Here is an 18,627-nt window from a genome sequence, read left to right as displayed (position 1 = left end):
CAGATTGTTGGGGGCCAGAGGCTGATGCTGTAAACCGCTTAGAGATTTGATTTGATTTGATTTGATTTGATTTGATCTATATACCGCCCTTCTCCCGAAGGACTCAGGGCGGTTCACAGCCAATAAAATGCATATAATACAGATTAAGAACAGTATAAAAAACTTATTCAATATATGGCATGAAAACTAAAATAAGAATAAAAACCCCATTTAAAACTACATTTAAGCTAGCCCTGCGCGATGAAACAAAAGAGAGGGGCTGTAAAAGCACCATAAAGCAGTATATAAATACAAGCGCTATTGCTATTATTCTGTTCTGCTCTAGTGTAGTCCGGTCCAGTCCAGTCTGCAGTCTCTTCTCCCTACACCCAAGTTAAAAGGTTCTGAGTCTCCTTTAGGAATCAGGAAAAGAAAAAAATATATATTTAAAAAAAAAGGAATCGGGAAAAGAAACTCAAACGGTATCTGCAGGAAGCCCAGTAAAAGCCCAAACTCCCGTATTTTGATGTTCACCATTTCAGCTTCTTCGGGGAGATGCGAACTTCCTCTTCTCTTGTCTTTCAGAAACTCCCCTCTTCAGCGGTGAGGAAGATGCTGGGGATCCGGAACCCCTGAAGTCTTTACTTTCCCTCCAGTGGAAAAACAAAGCGCCCAACTTCGTAGCCGAAAGACGATTCAACGCTGCCGCTGCCCTGAGGGAGCCCTACTGCGCCATCTGCACTCTCTTCTACCCCTATCACCAGGTAATCGCACAGCCGCTCCGGGGGGCAAGGGGATACCGGGGGTCCTAAAGTTAAGGAAGGTTGTATTGTGTGTGTGTGTGTAAAGTATGAAAGTTGGGTTTTGAGCTTTTTGTGGCTGTGTGAGGTTCCTGCTTGTTGCAGGAGCCATTTTGGGTGAGGTGCGTCTGCTTTTACATTGTGTGTGAGTCGGTTGTGTTACGTTGTGTGTGTGTAAAGTGTGAAAGTTGGGTTTTGGTACCTCTTATTGTTTTGTGTAATATAATATAACAACAGAGTTGGAAGGGACCTTGGAGGCCTTCTAGTCCAACCCTCTGCCCAGGCAGGAAACCCTACACCATCTCAGTCAGATGGTTATCCAACATTTTCTTAAAAATTTCCAGTGTTGGAGCATTCTGTACTTTTTTTTATTATTATTATTTATTGTTATTGGCCACACCCACCCGGTCACCTGACCACCAAGCCACGCCCACCAATTAAGCCACGCCCACAGAACCGGTAGGGTAAATTTTTACAATTCACCCCTGGTCAAAGAGGCCATCTAGGTCAAAATTGAAGAGCCCCCTCTCAATCGAGGGGAAGTGACACAACACCATCCATCTCCTGTTTACAAAACAGTCCTTTCAGCGGTTCCAGCAAGGCTCCACACCCATTTGCACCACTCAGGTGGCCCTGAGGGACACAGATAAACTGCCAAGCGGCCTCAACGTCCCTCAGAAAGAGTGCTAGCGACAAGAGGACCGCAAGGAATATAAATCCTTCCGTCCACCACCATAAAGTCAGAACCGAAGAATCTTCTTAGGAGGAGAAGCGAAACGTCTTCATGGAAAAACAAAAGTCCAAGTTGCCTTTTGGGTCTGCCTAGATCAGGGGTCCCCAAACTTTTGGACCTCAGGGACCACCAAGTCCATAATTTTAAATCCCGGGCACCACTAATACAAATCCAGCGTGTCGCTTGCTGAAGCGCTTGGACTCCCAGTGATGGGATAGGATCCTTCAGGCACTGTCCCTCCTCTCTCTTTCTCTCTTTCTCCCCCCCCTCCCCTCTCTCTCTCTCCCATTCATTCTCTCTCCCATTCATTCTCTCCCCCTTTCTCTCTTTCTTTCTCTCTCTCTTTCTCCCCCTTTCTCTCCCCCCTCTCTTTCTCTTTCTCTCTCTCTCTCCCCTTTCTCTTTCTCTCTCCCCTCTTTCTCTCTCTTTTCCCCACTCTTTCTCTCTCCCCCCCCTTCTCTCTCTCTCGCCCACTCTTTCTCATGGGCCAGCCAGTGTCTTGGGGCTGAGAGGAAGTCAATTGTCCGTCCCCCCCCCCCCCGAGAGACTGAGGTGCAGGAGCACCAACAAGGGATGGAAGAAACTTGCAGCTTTGCAGCAGAGCCCTCGCCGGCTGGAATGAGTTAATGGTGCAAGGGGGTGGGGGGAATGGCAGTGCAGGCAGACCGAAGCAACGGGTGGCAGGAACCCCGGGCTGTTTCTTCCCTCTGCTTTAGCTTCCTGTCGGCTGAATCCACCAGTGGCTGTCCCCGCCCCTCGCCCTCCTTTCCCAGTCACTCCTCGCCTGGCAAGGGAAGGGGATTGGGGGAATGGAGATTCGCTCCATATTCCAGAATAGGGGTGAAGCTTCGTCTCTTGCTGGATCTTTCTCTCTCTTGCCCACTCTTTCTCATGGGACAGCCAGTGTCTTGGGGCTGAGAGGAAGTCAATCATCCCCCCGAGAGACTGAGATGCAGGAGCACCAACAAGGGCCGGAAGAAACAGCCGCAAGATCCAGCTCCCACTCTGGAATATGGAGCGAATCTCCATTCCCCCTCCTCCCCTTCCCTTGCCAGGCGAGGAGTGACTGGGAAAGGAGGGCGAGGGGCGGGGACAGCCATTGGTGGATTCAGCCGACAGGAAGCTACAGCAGGGGAAGAAACAGCCTTGCCACCCATTGCTTCAGCCCACCTGCACCGCCATTCGCCCCCCCACCACTTGCACCATTACCTCATTCCAGCCAGCGAGGGCTCTGCTGCAAAGTTACAAACTGCCTGAACCTCCCTCAACAGCAGAGATTTACAGCCCCACCATGACCTGCCTGGCCAGTCCTATCTTCCAGAGCTCTAGTCACAGAGCAGCTCCTCCACCCAGGTGCGCCGCGGAGCACCAACATTTTCTCGCGGACCACCAGTGGTCCACAGACCACCAGTTGGTGACCGCTGGCCTAGATCAAAACACCCCAAGGTCATTCAGCCAAATCTCCCCCATATCGGCACGGTGAGCTTTTGATGGCAACGTAGCTTACCGGCATCTTGGGTTTTTTTGACAGATTTGACCGTGAATAACTTCGGCCGCTTTGTAGCTTTGGAGTTGGCCAGAATGATTGGCAATCTGAGCTATCCCAGAGCTGAACTCTATTAGGGTTTATGGGCCAAAACCAGCAATTTGGACTCGGCTCTCTCTGCAGCCATTGGACCATCGGTGTCATATTGCAGTCTTGGCTCTCAGCCATCCTGACCATTGCGGGGTTTTTTGTCTTTTTTTAAACAAACTGCTGTTTTTCAGTTGCAGTCCCAGGTAGAGCGTTACACCGTAGCCTAAATATGTGGCGATAAAGGCATCTATCATGAAAGTTTTGCCATCCAGGAAGGACCGTAACTGGTGCATCAACCTGAGTTGGGCATAGTCCTCCTTGGCCGCAGCTTCGACCTCTACACCCAGCAGAAGCTCCAAGGCCAGGTGGACTCCCAAATTGTCATCCTGTTCTTTGGGACAGTCTGATGAGTCTTCATCATCATCTTTTAACAACCCCATAATCCCTTGCGGGGTGGAATCTGGGCAACTGAATGGAGCTAGCAGAGGGTTTTAATGGCCGGATGCCCTTTCTGTCGCCAGTGCGAAGTTTTGTTCAGCAGATATACATTCCCAGTGTGCCCAGAGAGAGAAATATCTGCCTCTACCTAGGATTGAACTCACAGCCTCCTGATTGTGAGACGGGAGCTCCACCTCTAGGCCACTGCACCATTCCAGGACAGTCCGATGAGTCTTGACGGTACAATAATAACTATCTACCTCAGGGGTCTCCAATCTTGGCCACTTTAAGCCTGGAGGACTTCAACTCCCAGAATTCCCTAGCCAGTTTGCTGGCTGGGGAATTCTGGGAGTTGAAGTCAGCCAGGCTTAAAGTGGCCAAGATTGGAGACCCCTGATCTAGCTGGTAGTCAATTAGCTGCGACCAATGCACTACAGCCAACTTGCCATGGGACAATTCAACACTGTATTCATCCTTTCTTTTAGTGACTTTTATTCTTTTCGTCAAAATTATTGTAACTTTTGTATTTCTGGATTGGTTTTCTTTCTTTTATTACTCTTGGCCAGAGTTTCTTCAAAATTAATATAACTTTTGTATTCGTTGACTTGTCCTGCAGCAGGTTGTCCCATTCCGATCTCTGTTGCTGTCTCAGTTAGAGATGGATCTATCAGGATCCTGATGGTGTCTCAACCTGAACCAACAGGTGACACCTTCTATTGATTGCATCTTGATATTCAAAAGCCCTAAGGCCCCAGTGTGTTGGGGGCAAGTCAACCTCAACTGCTCTTATAATATAATATAATATAACAACAGAGTTGGAAGGGACCTTGGAGGTCTTCTAGTCCAACCCCCTGCCCAGGCAGGAAACCCTACACCATCTCAGTCAGATGGTTATCCAACATTTTCTTAAAAATTTCCAGTGTTAGAGCATTTACAACTTCTGGAGGCAAGTTGTTCCACTGATTAATTGTTCTAACTGTCAGGAAATTTCTCCTTAGTTCTAAGTTGCTTCTTTCCTTGATCAGTTTCCACCCATTGCTTCTTGTTCTACCCGCAGATGCTTTGGAGAACAGCCCGATTCCCTCTTCTTTGGGGCAACCCCGAGATATTGGAACACTGCTATCATGTCTCCCCTCGTCCTTCTTTTTATTAAACTAGACATACCGAGTTCCTGCAAGCATTCTTCATATGTTTTAGCCTCCAGTCCCCTAATCATCTTTGTTGCTCTTCTCTGCACTCTTTCTAGAGTCTCAGCATCTTTTTTACATCGTGGCGACCAAAACTGGATGCAATATTCCAAGTGTGGCCTTACCAAGGCATTATAAAGTGGTATTAACACTTCGAGTGATCTTGATTCTATCCCTCTGTTGATGCAGCCCAGAACTGTGTTGGCTTTTTTAGCAGCTGCTGCACACGGCTGGCTCATATCTAAATGGTTATCCACTAGGACTCCAAGATCCCTCTCACAGGTACTACTATTGAGTAGTAGTACTCAATAGTAGTACTTGTGTATAATAGTAGTAGTAGTACCTGTGTATAGTAGTACCTGTGTATAGTAGTACCTCTTCCCCCGTTACTGTTGACTGAAGCCCCATGCTAAGATGGATTTATGCAGGGGTGAAATCCAGCAGGTTCTGACAGGTTCTGGAGAACCGGTAGCGGAAATTCCATCCATTAGTTCTTGTCCTGCCCTCTGGTGCTTTGCAAAATAATTTGACTCCCCTGCTCTTTTGTGGCAGCCCCTCAAATACTTTTTATAGTTTGCCAAGAACTTCCTCTTTCATTCAAAAAGAGAACAGATGCTTTCAGATTCCTTTTAGCTATAACAAAAGTCCAGGGAAGAAATGGCTACTCAGGGCTCACTACCCTCATGATGATGATGGGCAGCAAAACGTCCTGCTCAGACCGAGGAAAGCTCTCAGGGCAACGTATAATAACCGACAGGAAATAATTCCCTTTATTGTTTGTGGAGAAAAACACTTCCCCAATGTCGTGTCCCACTCCTCCGCTGACGGCTGGGTCCGGGAAATCCGAATCAGGCTTGCCTCTGCAGCTCTGCCCAAAGTCCTAGCAAAGTCCTCAGAGCAGGCAGGAGACCAGAAAGTGACTTCAGCAAGATAAGTTTGACTTTTGCCTGACTCAGAGAATGCAGAAAGCAGATCCTTTATATAGGCCATGGGGTGTGGCTCCATGACTCAGCACTCATTAAGGCCTGCCCCTCCCTTCCCTCTGTAGCCTCCGCCTCTCCAATCTTCTGATGCGAGGGTCACTCCAATCAGCTGTTGGTAATAAACCCTCCTCAGGCTCACCTGCTGTGGAGGAGGGGGAGGGGTCTAGCTGCTCCGTTTGCCTGGGCATGGAGTCAGGGCTGGGGCAGGGAGATTCTCCTTCTGCAGTTTGTGTGGGCATGGAGCCAGGACTGGGACCGGGAGGCATACATTCCTCAGTGTGCGGGAGCAGGTAAGAAGGCCCCGGCTGCTCTGAGGGCGGGCAAGACACAACACCCAAAGAGCAGTTCTCACTTCTGTGGCGGGTGAAGAAAATGGGGATCCCCTGCAATCATAATTTGGATCATGTGTTTTTCTGCTCTCAAGGTCTCGCCGGTGGAAAAGGAGACGGCCCCGCTGCCCGCGGCTGAAAACCCCTCGCTCCAGCCCCCTTTTAAAAACGGGCAGAAGACCAAACCTCTGATCCCTGAAATGTGCTTCACCTCAAGCAGCGAGAACACGGAGCCCCTCCCGTCCAACTCCTACATCGGAGACGATGGGAACAGCTTGTTAATCTCCTGTGCCAAATGCTGCCTGCAAGTCCACGCCAGTAAGTGCCAGCTTCTAGATTCTATGCTGCGGCAACTTTTCTGCCTGTCTTCTCTTTTTTTTTTTTTTAATTTGCATTTATATCCCGCCCTTCTCCGAAGACTCAGGGCGGCTTACACTGTGTCAAGCAATAGTCTTCATCCATTTGTATATTATATATAAAGTCAACTTATTGCCCCCCCAACAATCTGGGTCCTCATTTTACCTACCTTATAAAGGATGGAAGGCTGAGTCAACCTTGGGCCTGGTGGGGTTAGAACCTGCAGTAATTGCAAGCAGCTGCTGTTAATAACAGACTGTCTTACCAGTCTGAGCCACCAGAGGCCCTTTTTTGCCAAAAAAAGGCCTCCATGTCAGATGGGATCCCCTCTTTAACAGAAGAACAGAGTAGGGAGGGACCTTGGAGGTCTTCTAGTCCAACCCCCTGTTCAGGCAGGAGACCCTAGACCATTTTAGATAAATTATTTATTTATTATTTATTTATTTGATTTGATTTTTATACCGCCCTTCTCCCGAAGGACTCAGGGCGGTGTACAGGCATAATAAAACCGACAATACAATATACAAGTTTAAAATACGATTTAAAAAACGTATTTAAATTAGCCCAGTGATTTAAAATTTACCATACTGAAACCCCGTTTAAAATTAATAAATATAACATTAAAATCCCAATTTAAGCCAGCCCCACGCGGATAAAAAGATGAGTCTTGAGTTCGCGACGGAATGTCCGAAGGTCAGGTATTTGGCGTAAACCCAGGGGAAGCTCGTTCCAGAGTGTGGGAGCCCCCACAGAGAAGGCCCTTCCCCTGGGGGCTGCCAGCCGACATTGTTTGGCGGACGGCACCCTGAGAAGTCCCTCTCTGTGAGAGCGTACGGGTCGGTGGGAGGCATGTGGTAACAGCAGGCGGTCCCGTAAGTACCCAGGTCCTAAGCCATGGAGCGCTTTAAAGGTCATAACCAACACCTTAAAGTGCACCCGGAAGGCCACAGGCAGCCAGTGCAGTCTGCGCAGGAGCGGTGTTACATGGGAGCTGCATTCTGGACTAACTGAAGCCTCCGAGCGCACTTCAAGGGGAGCCCCATGTAGAGAGCATTACAATAATCCAAGCGAGAGGTAACGAGCGCATGAGTGACTGTGCACAAGGCATCCCGATCAAGGAAGGGGCGCAACTGCTGAACCAGGCGAACCTGGTGGAAGGCCCTCCTGGAGACGGCCGTCAAATGGTCTTCAAACGACAGCCGATCATCCAGGAGGACACCCAAGTTGCGCACCCTATCCTTTGGGGCCAGTAACTCGCCACCAACAGCCAGCTGCGGCTGCAGCTGACTGAATCTGGGTGCCGGCATCCACAATTACAGAATGACGGGGTGGTGAGGGACTTTGGAGGTCTTCTAGTCCAACCCCCTGCCCAGGCAGGGAACCCTACACCACTTCAGACAAATGGTTATCCAACATCTTCTTAAAAACTTCCAGTGTTGGAGCATCCACAGCTTCTGCAGGCAAGTTGTCCCACTGATTAATTGTGTGAAAAATATAAGTGTGAAAAGTGGCCATAAGTCTCTCTTTCCGGTGCCCTTGTAACTCCGAACGGCCGTTTTAAATGAACTGTTGTAATTTGAGGACTACCTGTAATTCCCATAGTTGCCTCTTAAATAAAATTATTCAGTGTTCCCTTTTGTTTGGAATTCTTTAAACACTTTTCACAAATACTTTGAAAATAAACAACCCCTGTCTCTTCTATCTTCCCAAAGAGACCGTTCAGAAATGGGCTGCGGAGGACTCGTTTCCCCTGGCGATTTGGACAGAAACAGCCTTTTATTTATTCAATGTACAGTAGTGGCCAAAATTGTGGAAACCTTTTGGGAAAAGTGTATTTTCTAAAACTAGCTAATAACCCCACTTTTTTTTAGTAGTAGTACCATAAAATTATATATATCAATGGAAAGATAATATAATTAAGAATGTAATGAAGTAACTTTTATGAAGGATTTGCTATTAGAATAGCAGTTACGGTATAAAGAAGAAAAGGGAAACATATAGAAAAAACGAGATATACAAAAATTATCACCATGTCAGTTAATAGTTGGGTAACCTTTAGCATGAATTACAACCTTACAACGTGCTCCCATGGAGTGAACCAAGTCTTTAGTTCTGCAGCTGTTATCATGTGAAACCAAGATTGAATGATGGCTTCTATTAACTGGGTTTTTTTGCTGGGTCAGGCCACTCCAGCCGTGGAATAGGATTATCTTGGAACTCCTCCCAAAAAAGTGGTGCTATTAGCCATTAAACCTCAAAAATACCCTTTTCCCAAAAGATTTCCCCAATTTTGGCCACTACTGTACATGCCGCCCATCTCTCTCTCTATCAGGCGACTCTGGACTCTGCCCTAAATAACAATCCAGCAATTAAAAAAATTAATCTTAGCTGAAGCCTCCCGAGAGATGCGCTGTTTATATATTTTCTCTTTGTGTTGTGGCCCCTACTTTTGATGATGGAGAACGGGGAAAAAAAAAGCATTAATCTTTTATTGAGTTTGAATTAAATGCTTTGGGGAAAAGAGCTCGCCGCAAGTGATTTTAACTGATTTGCGGGGTTCTTTTCTTCCAGTTCTTTCCCCCCCCCCCCAGTTTGATACTTTATTTTTTTTTTATTACAGGTTGCTATGGGATACGCCCGGACCTTGTGAATGAAGGCTGGACCTGTTCCCGTTGCTCAGCAAACTCACTCCTAGCGGTAGGCAAAACCTCTTTCTTGGTAGCCCCCCAAAAAAGGGAGGGAGGGGCTAAGTGGAGGGCTGGATCCCAGCATAATGCTAGCTTTGATCCTAAGGTGGCTTCTGTGATTTTTTGGGGTGGTGTTGAAGATAAAGAGGATGAAGATGATGGATGATGAAGAAAAGAACCAGGAGCGTCGTGATAGTAGCCTTCCAATATAATATCTAAGACAGTGGCCCTCAATCTTTTGGGCACCAGGGAGCGTTTGTGTGGAGAGAGTTTTTTCTGTGGACCGGAGGAGCCGTGGTTTCACATGCTTCCTGCATCCTGCAGATGGCGCTTCGCTTGTTTGTGCAGACCTATATTATTTATTATTATTATTATTTATTTATAGACCGCCCTTCTCCCGAAGGACTCAGGGCGGTTTACAGCCATATAAAAACAATATTACAAACATTAAAATATCTGGTATGCCATGGACCGGGGGTGGGGACCGGTTCTGAAGGCGTGGCTTGGTGGGCATGGCAGGGGAAGGATACTGTAAAATCTCCATTCCCACCCCACTTCGGGGGGAAGGTTACTGCAAAATCCCCATTTCCTCCTGATCAGCTGGGACTTGGGAGGCAGAGAATAGATGGGGGCGAGCCAGTCAGAGGTAGTATCTACCGGTTCTCCAAACTACTCAAAATTTATATAACATAACATAATAACAGAGTTGGAAGGGACCTTGGAGGTCTTCTAGTCCAACCCCCTGCCCAGGCAGGAATTTCCACTACCGGTTCTCCAGAACTGGTCAGAACCTGTTGAAACCCACCTCTGGTACTGCCACAAAGAAGAAAGGGGTCTACCTATTCTCCAAAGCACCTGAAGGCAGGACAAAAAGGAACAAATGGAAACTTATCTTAAGAAAAATCCAACCTAGAACTAAGAAGAATTTTTTCTGACAGTGAGAACAGTTAATCCGTGGAACGGCTTTGCCTTCAGAAGCTGCGGGTGGAGATTTTAAGAAGAGATTGGACAACCATTTGTCTAGAATGGTATAGGACAGGGGTGTCACACTTAAGGCCTTAGTGCCAGATCCGGCCCGCAGGGTGCTTAGATCTGGCCCTGCGGGGCCGCCCTGGAAACAGCAAAGAACTGGCCTGCAGTGCTTCTGCCAGTGAAAGGGAGCTCGAGAGGGTCGCGTACAGGCCCCCCCCCCCCCCAGGTCTGTTTTCACTGGCAGAGGGTTGCAGGAAGCCATCGCAGCTGAAAACGGAGCTCGGGAGCCCGTTTTCACTAGCAGAGCGCTGGGCCCACCACAGGCACCCCCGACATGAGTGACATCAAGCTGGCCATGCCCACTCCGGCCCCCCGAGGACAAACAACCCTGATGTGGCCCTCAATGAAATCGAGTTTGACACCCTGGTATAGGGTTTCCTGCCTGAGCAGGGGGTTGGACTAGAAGACCTCCGTTGTGGCCTGCCGGTGGCCAGCAGATCTGGCAGCAGAGTCGGACAGTGAGGAGGTTGGGGAGGAACAAGGACCAGTCCTTGTTGTGTCCCACCCCCCACTCTGACAAACGAATCAAGGAAGTCCGTAACAAACTTGGCAACGAAGCCTTTGGAGCTTGCCAAGTTCCTTCCAGGTTTCTCAGGGCAGGTCAGGAGTCCAAGTTGTGACTTCAGCGATAGGGTCCGGTATCAGCAAACTCGATAAGACTTTGCTTGACTCAAGGTTGGAATGCCAAAAGCAGGTCCTTTATATAGACTGTGGGGTGTGGCTCTATGACTCAGCATTTATCCAGGCCTGCCCCACCCCTCCTTCTGCTGGCGTCGCCTTTCAGATCTCTGGAAGGGTCCACCCACTCTGAATTGTTTTCAGCTGGATCTGCTGTCAGCGTCTGGGAAAGGGAGGGGTCAGAGGGAGTAGGGCCGACTAATTCCAGCACCTGGCTGGCTTCCTGCTCTGAAGGCTGAGCCAAAGGAACACACGCTGTATGAGTGAGGTTTATCGGGCTTGTCCTTTCATTCCTGGAATCCTCTCCAGGCATGGGGCCAGGGCTGGGGGCTGGAGTCATGACAGGCCGTTCATCTTCATTATCAGACTCGGAGTCTGATAAAAGGCCCGGTTGGAGACGGGAGGGGCCCGGCTGAGGAGAGGAGGGAGGACAAGTCACAACAGTCCTGGGGGCTGGGGAAAGCTCTGACGAGGGCTCTGCAGCGGCAGAGAGGGAGCTAGACAGCAGTGAGGCAGAGAAACAGCTGGAGCCTGTTCCAGAGGTGGGTATCAGCAGGTTCTGACCAGTTCTGGAGAACCGATAGCGAAAATTTTGAGTAGTTTGGAGAACCAGTAGATACCACCTCTGACTGGCCCCGCCCCCATCTATTTTCTGCCTTCCAAGTCCCAGCTGATCAGGAGGAAATGGAGATTTTACAGTATCCTTCCCCTGCCAAGCCCGCCAAGCCACGCCTACCAAGCTGCGCTCTCAGAACCGGTAGTTAAATTTTTTGAATCCCACCACTGGCCTGTTCCCAGTGTGCGCATGTGCAGAGCTGTCAGAAGACAAGAACAACTCAGAAAGCAGGGGCGACTTGGGAGTAAAGCCACACCTTGGAGGTGATTGGCCCCTCCCATCGGAAACAAAAGAGGAGCGAACGGGGAGAGGGCTTTTGCAGGAAACCATTCGTTCATTCTGTGAATCTGAGAGACTCTGTGCCAACTTTTGCCTTGTACCACGTTAGTTACCTCACAGTTCTCCAAGCGAGATAAGGGCTGTGTTGATAAATATTCCTTTGAAAAACTGTCTGGACAGGCCTTGCTGACTGCGAATGAACGGAATTCACAGTTGTGTAAATAAAAGAGGTTTTTTTTTTTTTTTTTTTTTTTGTTTACATTTATACCCCGCCCTTCTCCGAAGACTCAGGGCGGCTTACAGTGTATAAGGCAATAGTCTCATTCTATTTGTATATATTTACAAAGTCAACTTATTGCCCCCCCAACAATCTGGGTCCTCATTTTACCTACCTTATAAAGGATGGAAGGCTGAGTCAACCTTGGGCCGGGCTCGAACCTGCAATAATTGCAGGCTTTGTGTTCTTAATAACAGGCCTTACCAGGCAGAGCTAAACCGGTTTTGCCAGGACCAAGACTCTGCTTCCTGCTTTTTAAGGGAGCCTAGGTTAGAACAACCTCCAAGGTCCCTTCCAACTCTGTTATTCTGTTGTTAAACATGCTGTGATAATTGATTTTCGTTTTAGAAGCATCCAGGAAGGGCTTTATCAGGGACTCAGGTGTAGGAAAAGAGCAGGCAGAGCTGGGCGGATGGAGTTAAGCAGGTTATTAGCTTAGAGTCCTTACATTCCAACAAGCGGTCCAAGTCCAACCTCTCCTGAATTCTGTGGATCCTTTTGCCAATCTAGTGTTGAATTTTGGTTGGCCAGATTCTTACGTGTAATTCTTGACTAAGGTTAACTTCTGCAACCTTATATATGGTCCTGATTCTTTGTATCTCAAATCCAGGGTGCTAGGTATAATTCTTCTTTCCTTTCACCTCTCCCCATAATTCCCCAAATATTTTGATGGGAGATTCCCCCCCCCCTCAACCCTTTTAAATATAATTTCCATGTTGCTTCCCCAGGATTGCTGCCTCTGTAATCTCAGGGGAGGAGCCCTTCAAAGAACTACAGATGGAAGGTAAATCGACTATAAAGTGTTGTCTTTCTTTTAGCAATAGCCCTTAGACTTATATACCACTTTACAGCCCTCTCTGAGCGGTTTACAAATGTCAGCCTTTCGTCTCCAGCAATCTGGGTCTTCATTTTATCAACCTCAACAGGATGGAAGGCTGAGTCCACCTTGAGCCGGTTAGGATCGAACTGCTGGCAGTGGGCAGAGTCAGCCTGCAATGCTGCATTCTAACCACAGTGCTATCTTGGCTTGAGAGAAAGAGAGAGATTATAGATAGATGGAAGGAAGGAAGGAAGGAAGGAAGGAAGGAAGGAAGGAAGGAAGGAAGGAAGGAAGGAAGGAAGGAGAAAAATATGTGGTAAGGAAGGAAGGAAACGAAAAGGGAGAGAGGGAGGAAAGAAAGAAAGAAAGAAAGGGAGAAAGGATCAATGAGAATGGGGAAGAAAGGAAAAAGAGGAGAGGAAAGGAGGAAGGGTAGGAGGAGGGAGGGAGGGAGGGAAGGAAGGAAGGAAGGAAGGAAGGAAGGAAGGAAGGAAGGAAGGAAGGAAGGAAGGAAGGAAGGAAGGAGAAAAATATGTGGTGGGGAAGGAAGGAAGGAAAGGAAAAGGGAGGAAGGGAGGAAGGAAGGAAGGAAGGGAGAGATAGCAATAGCACTTAGGCTTATATATCGCTTCACAGCCCTCTCAGAGTGGTTTACAAATGTCAGCCTTTCGCCCCCAACAATCTGGATCCTCATTTTATCGACCTCAGAAGGATGGAAGGCTGAGTCCACCTTAAGCCGGTTAGGATCGAACTGCTGGCAGTGGGTAGAATCAGCCTGCAATGCTGCATTCTAACCACGGCGCCACCACGGTTTTTAAAATGTGGGTGCCCTGTACTTCGAGATATTTTTTTGCTAAGTTACCTACGTTTACTTCTGGAAGAGCAGGTTAAGTTTCCTTTTTTATATACTGAAAAAGGTGTTACACTAGTTCCCGTTACGCCCAAAATTGAACCCAAATTTCTGTTGTTAAGCGAGACCACAGTTAAGTGAATTTTGCTCCATTTTACGACCTTTTTTGTCACAGTTGTTAAGTGAATCACCACAGTTGGTAAATTAATAACCTGGTTGTTAAGTGAATCTAGCTTCCCCCTTGATTTGGTTTGTCAGAAGGTCCCAAAAGGGGATCATGTGACCCCGGAACACTGCAACCGTCATAAATACGAGCCAGTGGCCAAGCATCCGATTTTAGACCATGTGACCGTTGAGATGCTGCAAGGGTGAAAAACAGTCCTACAGGTCACTTTTTTCAGTGCCATTGTAACTTTGAACGGTCACTAAATGAACTATTGTAAGTTGAGGACTACCTGTAATTTATAGATCACTCGGAAATAGTTTGCTGGTCAGCATTCAGAATGCCCTCCAAAAGGATCTAGGATTTCTTTGCTATTTGAATGCAACGGGTTTTTTAAAAATTGGATGGTGAATGAGGGAGAGGGAAGCATTTTATAATAAACACCTTTGGTATTTAGGAATGTGCCAATATATAGAATAGAATAGAATAGAATAGAATAGAATAGAATAGAATAGAATAGAATAGAATTTTATTGGCCAAGTGTGATTGGACACACAAGGAATTTGTCTTGGTGCATATGCTCTCAGTGTACATAAAAGAAAAGATACGTTCATCAAGGTACAACATTTACAACACAATTGATGGTCAATATATCAATATAAATCATAAGGATTGCCAGCAACAAGTTACAGTCATACAGTCATAAGTGGAAAGAGATTGGTGATGGGAACGATGAGAAGATTAATAGTAGTGCAGATTCAGTAAATAGTCTGACAGTGTTGATGGAATTATTTGTTTAGCAGAGTGATGGCCTTTGGGAAAAAACTGTTCTTGTGTCTAGTTGTTCTGGTGTGCAGTGCTCTATAGCGTCGTTTTGAGGGTAGGAGTTGAAACAGTTTATGTCCAGGATGCGAGGGGTCTGTAAATATTTTCACGGCCCTCTTCTTGATTCGTGCAGTATACAGGTCCTCAATGGAAGGCAGGTTGGTAGCAATTATTTTTTCTGCAGTTCTAATTATCCTCTGAAGTCTGTGTTTTTCTTGTTGGGTTGCAGAACCGAACCAGACAGTTATAGAGGTGCAAATGACAGACTCAATAATTCCTCTGTATGCGACATTCCAATGTTTAGAAATGTGCCAATATGTACAGGTAATCCTTGACTTACAACAGTTCATTTAGTGACGGTTCGAAATTACAACAGCCCTGCAAAAAAGTGACTTACGATCTTTTTTCTCCCTTATGACCGTTATCACGTCCCATTGGTCCTGTGATCCAAATTTAGACGCTTGGCATCTGACTCCTACTTACGACGGTTGCGGTATCCTGGGGTCACGTGATCCCCTTTTGCGGCCTTCTGACACAGGAAGCCAGATTCCTGCAACAACCTTGTTACTAACTTAACAACTGCAGTGATTCACTTAACAACCGTGGCAAGAAGGGTCGTAAACATTTGTAAAATGGGGCAAAACAACAAAGGTCTCACTTAACAACAGAAATTTGGGGCTCAACTGTGGTCGTAAGTTGAGGACAACCTGCAAGATATAATCAGCTTAAGACAACTCAAGTCAACTGGAAGTCTTCATATCACTCAAACCAACTTGGGCTTTGTCCTGTGAGATTGGCGGTGTTAAATCTCTCCATTTTAAGATCAAAATTGATCTTTGAGCAGCGGTAAGAGATTCCTGTCGCACTTCTACCCCTCTCTTGTTGATAACCTGATCTATTTTGGACGACTCTTGTCAGAGTTTGTTGCAGAAATCAAATCCAGAAAGCACACACAGGCAACTGATTCAACAACATTCATGAACTTCTCTTTATATACATAATAACACATACAATACCAAAAGCAGATTCTTCCAACGTGGTAGAGAGTTACAGGCAAAAAAAAAAAAAAACACAGGCAGAGATGAGTTTCAGTTTCAATTCAGCAGGCTCAGAGCTCAGAGCTTAATATGGAGCCACGCCCAAGCTCCTTCCAGTTTCAGTTTCCAAACAGTCCTCATTGGCTGACTTAGCTGCTACACCTATTCATTGGCTGACCTTGTGACCATCCCCGATTCCAGTTCATGAACATTCTGACCAAACTCTTTTATGATATCCAGGAGCAAAATAAACATTTCAATTTCTTTTCCCCCCCATCTTGGATGTTTCGTAGGTGGGTGCACGTCATCTGCGCCATCGCGGTCCCCGAAGCCCGTTTTGTCAACATCCTCGAGCGCCACCCTGTAGACATCACTGCCATCCTCGAGCAACGGTGGAAACTGGTAAGAGGTTCCCCGAGCCCATTCTCGGAACAGAGGTGGGGAACTGGGAACTCCTTTGGGAAGGGAAACTGAGCTCGACAGGTTAATAGCCTTGGCCGGAAGCCATAGAAGAGCATGTGGGTAGTTCAGGGTTGAAGTGTGGGCTCCCAGGTGCTCTTGGAGACATTTCATGACCCAGCTAGGTAACATCATCAGTGCCAGAAGGAGAGAGGTTTGTAGAACGGTGGTGGTGGAGGAAAGAGGAGAACTGTGGGGTTCTTGGTGCTGTCTAAGCTTGGTTCGTCTCTTGAAGACATTTCAGTACCCAACTAGGTAACATCATCAGTACTGGGGTGGAGGGGGAGAAGAAGGAAGAGGATGACATCTGTCGGATCCTTGATGCTCTTGAAGTTTGGTTGTTTTCTTGGAGACATTTCAGTACCTAAGTACAGTGTTTCCCCCAAAATAAGACCCGGTCTTATAATTTTTTTGAACCCTGAAAGAAGCGCTTGGCCTTATTGCCATGCGCTTAAAATCCTGTTTGGGCTTATTATCAAGGGACGTCTTATTTGGGGGAAAACAGGGTAGGTGTTGTGGCTCCCGCCCCCAAACCTGGCCCCATGCCCGAAAGTGCCTTGGAGCCGGGCCTCTTGCCAGAAAGTGATTTGGACAGTGAGGGGGAAGGGCCATCATGACTTACCTCGGAAGCACCGGCTCCCCTGGATCAGCTCCAGGAGCCAGAGGCAGGCCAGGTGGAGGAGATAACGAGGCCTCCTTCTCCTGACTCTTTCCCCACCCCAGGCCACGCCTGCAGACCCAGCTGACAGCAATCAGGCTTGGCTCAATCCCAGGTTTTGTTTGTTTGTTTGTTTGTTTGTTTGTTTGTTTGTTTGTTTTGTTTACATTTATACCCCACCCTTCTCCGAAGACTCAGAGCGGCTTACAATGTATAAGGCAATAGTCTCATTCTATTTGTATATTATATTTGTATATTTTGTAGGCAGGAGAGAAGAGAACAACAGAAGCAGGGGAGGGGCAGGCCTAGGAAGTGCTGAGTCATGGAGCCACACCCCACAGGATATAAAAGGCAGCAAGAGCTGGTGTGTCTCTTTGTATCAGGCAAATCCACGGATTGACTAGAGCTGAAGGTTGTGACTCACCAGTGTCTTGGCAGCCAACGAGGGCTCTTGGCAGACGCTGGCTCTTTTGCTGCCAGAGCTGATAAGAGCCGGCTAATTAAGCCATCGTTCGGACGGAGGCGAGGAGGACACAACAGTAGGTAACATCATCAGTGCTGGAAGGAAGGGAGAAGGGGGAGAAAAGGAGGAAGATGTCATCTATGGGGTCCTTGGTTCTCTCTGAGCTTGGTTCTTTTCTTGAAGACGTTTCATGACCCAACTAGGTAACATCATTAGTGCCAGAAGGAGAGGGACTTGTAGAATGGTGGTGATGGAAGGAGGAGGAAGAGGCCTGTGGGTGCTCTCTGAGCTTGGTTCGTCTCTTGCAGACATTTCAATACCCAACTAGGTAATATCATCAGCGCGGAGGGGGAGGGAGAGAAGGAGGAAGAGGATGACATCTGTGGGATCCCTGATGCTCCCTGAGCTTGGTTCTTTTCTTGAAGACGTTTCATGACCCAACTAGGTAACATCATCAATGCTAGAAGAAAAGGGGTTTGCAGAGTGGTGGTGGTGAGGATGATGATGGAGGAGGAGGAGGAGGAGGACTGTGGGGTCCTTGGTGCTCTCTGAGCCTGGTTATTTTCTTGAAGAGGTTTCATGACCCAACTAGGTAACATCATCAGTGCTAGAAGGGAGCGAGGCTTGCTCTCTCTTTATGTCTAAGGGGTTTGCCCAGGCAGGTTGGTGGGAGCGTTGTTTTCCTCCTGGGGGCTCCCTCATTAGCCTATTCTTTACTATACGGTTGTTTATCTGAATCGATTGTTTTCTGGCTGGAAGATTAGAGACCTTCCCTTATGCTTTTGGAGAGCTTCTCCCTGGTGCAAGGGGGGTTTGGGGCCCTGTTGGCGGAGCCGAAACGCATTTATTACTCAGGCTGGAGCCGACAGCAACACACTGATACACAAGCGATAAATTGCACTGCCGAGCCGGCTCCTTTATGGATAACCTGACATTTCCAGCCCGCCGTCCTCTTCATTACCCAGGCTTGTAACAGCAAATTAAAAAAAAAAAACCTTTTTTTTTTTACATGGGGCTGCCTTGTCCTGCTTAATGGGCCTCCCGAGAGAAACCCGCGAAGTCCTTGGGCAAACGGCTTTGCCACTTGCACCCTCCCAGTGTCTCTGCATTGCCGCTTTGTGGGCCGGCGGGGTCCATAGAGGCAAGCCTGCATTGAGGCTGGGGCAGGGATTGTCATCTGAGCGGGCCAACTGCACTCCAGAGCTGCGGGCGCAGAGATGCTGTGAAGCTATGCCTCCTCATTGGGGCATTGGCTGGTTTGGAGAGCCAGAGGTCCACCCAGAGAGAAGGAAGCTTGCGGTTCAAGTTTGCCTGGGCATTCCTTGGGGAGGGGGAGGGGACCCCAGCAGTTGGGTGGTAGAACACGAGAGACCTCTTTAAGAAGGAAGGAAGGAAGGAAGG

General features: G+C 47.7%; 1 protein-coding gene across 1 annotated transcript in view; it reads left to right on the top strand.

Moving 5' to 3' along the window:
• KDM4B (lysine demethylase 4B) overlaps positions 1-18,627 on the top strand; it is a 299,919-nt gene that overhangs the window by 255,021 nt on the left and 26,271 nt on the right. Inside the window, exons 14-18 of the mRNA XM_058163587.1 lie at positions 565-743; positions 6,121-6,343; positions 9,003-9,079; positions 12,680-12,735; positions 15,940-16,048. Of these exons, the coding sequence (XP_058019570.1) occupies positions 565-743; positions 6,121-6,343; positions 9,003-9,079; positions 12,680-12,735; positions 15,940-16,048 (644 nt within the window). The remainder of the gene's footprint in view (positions 1-564; positions 744-6,120; positions 6,344-9,002; positions 9,080-12,679; positions 12,736-15,939; positions 16,049-18,627) is intronic.

This window comes from Ahaetulla prasina, chromosome 1, assembly GCF_028640845.1.
Source record: "Ahaetulla prasina isolate Xishuangbanna chromosome 1, ASM2864084v1, whole genome shotgun sequence".
Classification (NCBI taxonomy): Eukaryota; Metazoa; Chordata; class Lepidosauria; order Squamata; family Colubridae; genus Ahaetulla; species Ahaetulla prasina.
Note: the sequence above shows the minus strand (reverse complement) of the source record. Positions and strands in the feature narration are given on the sequence as shown.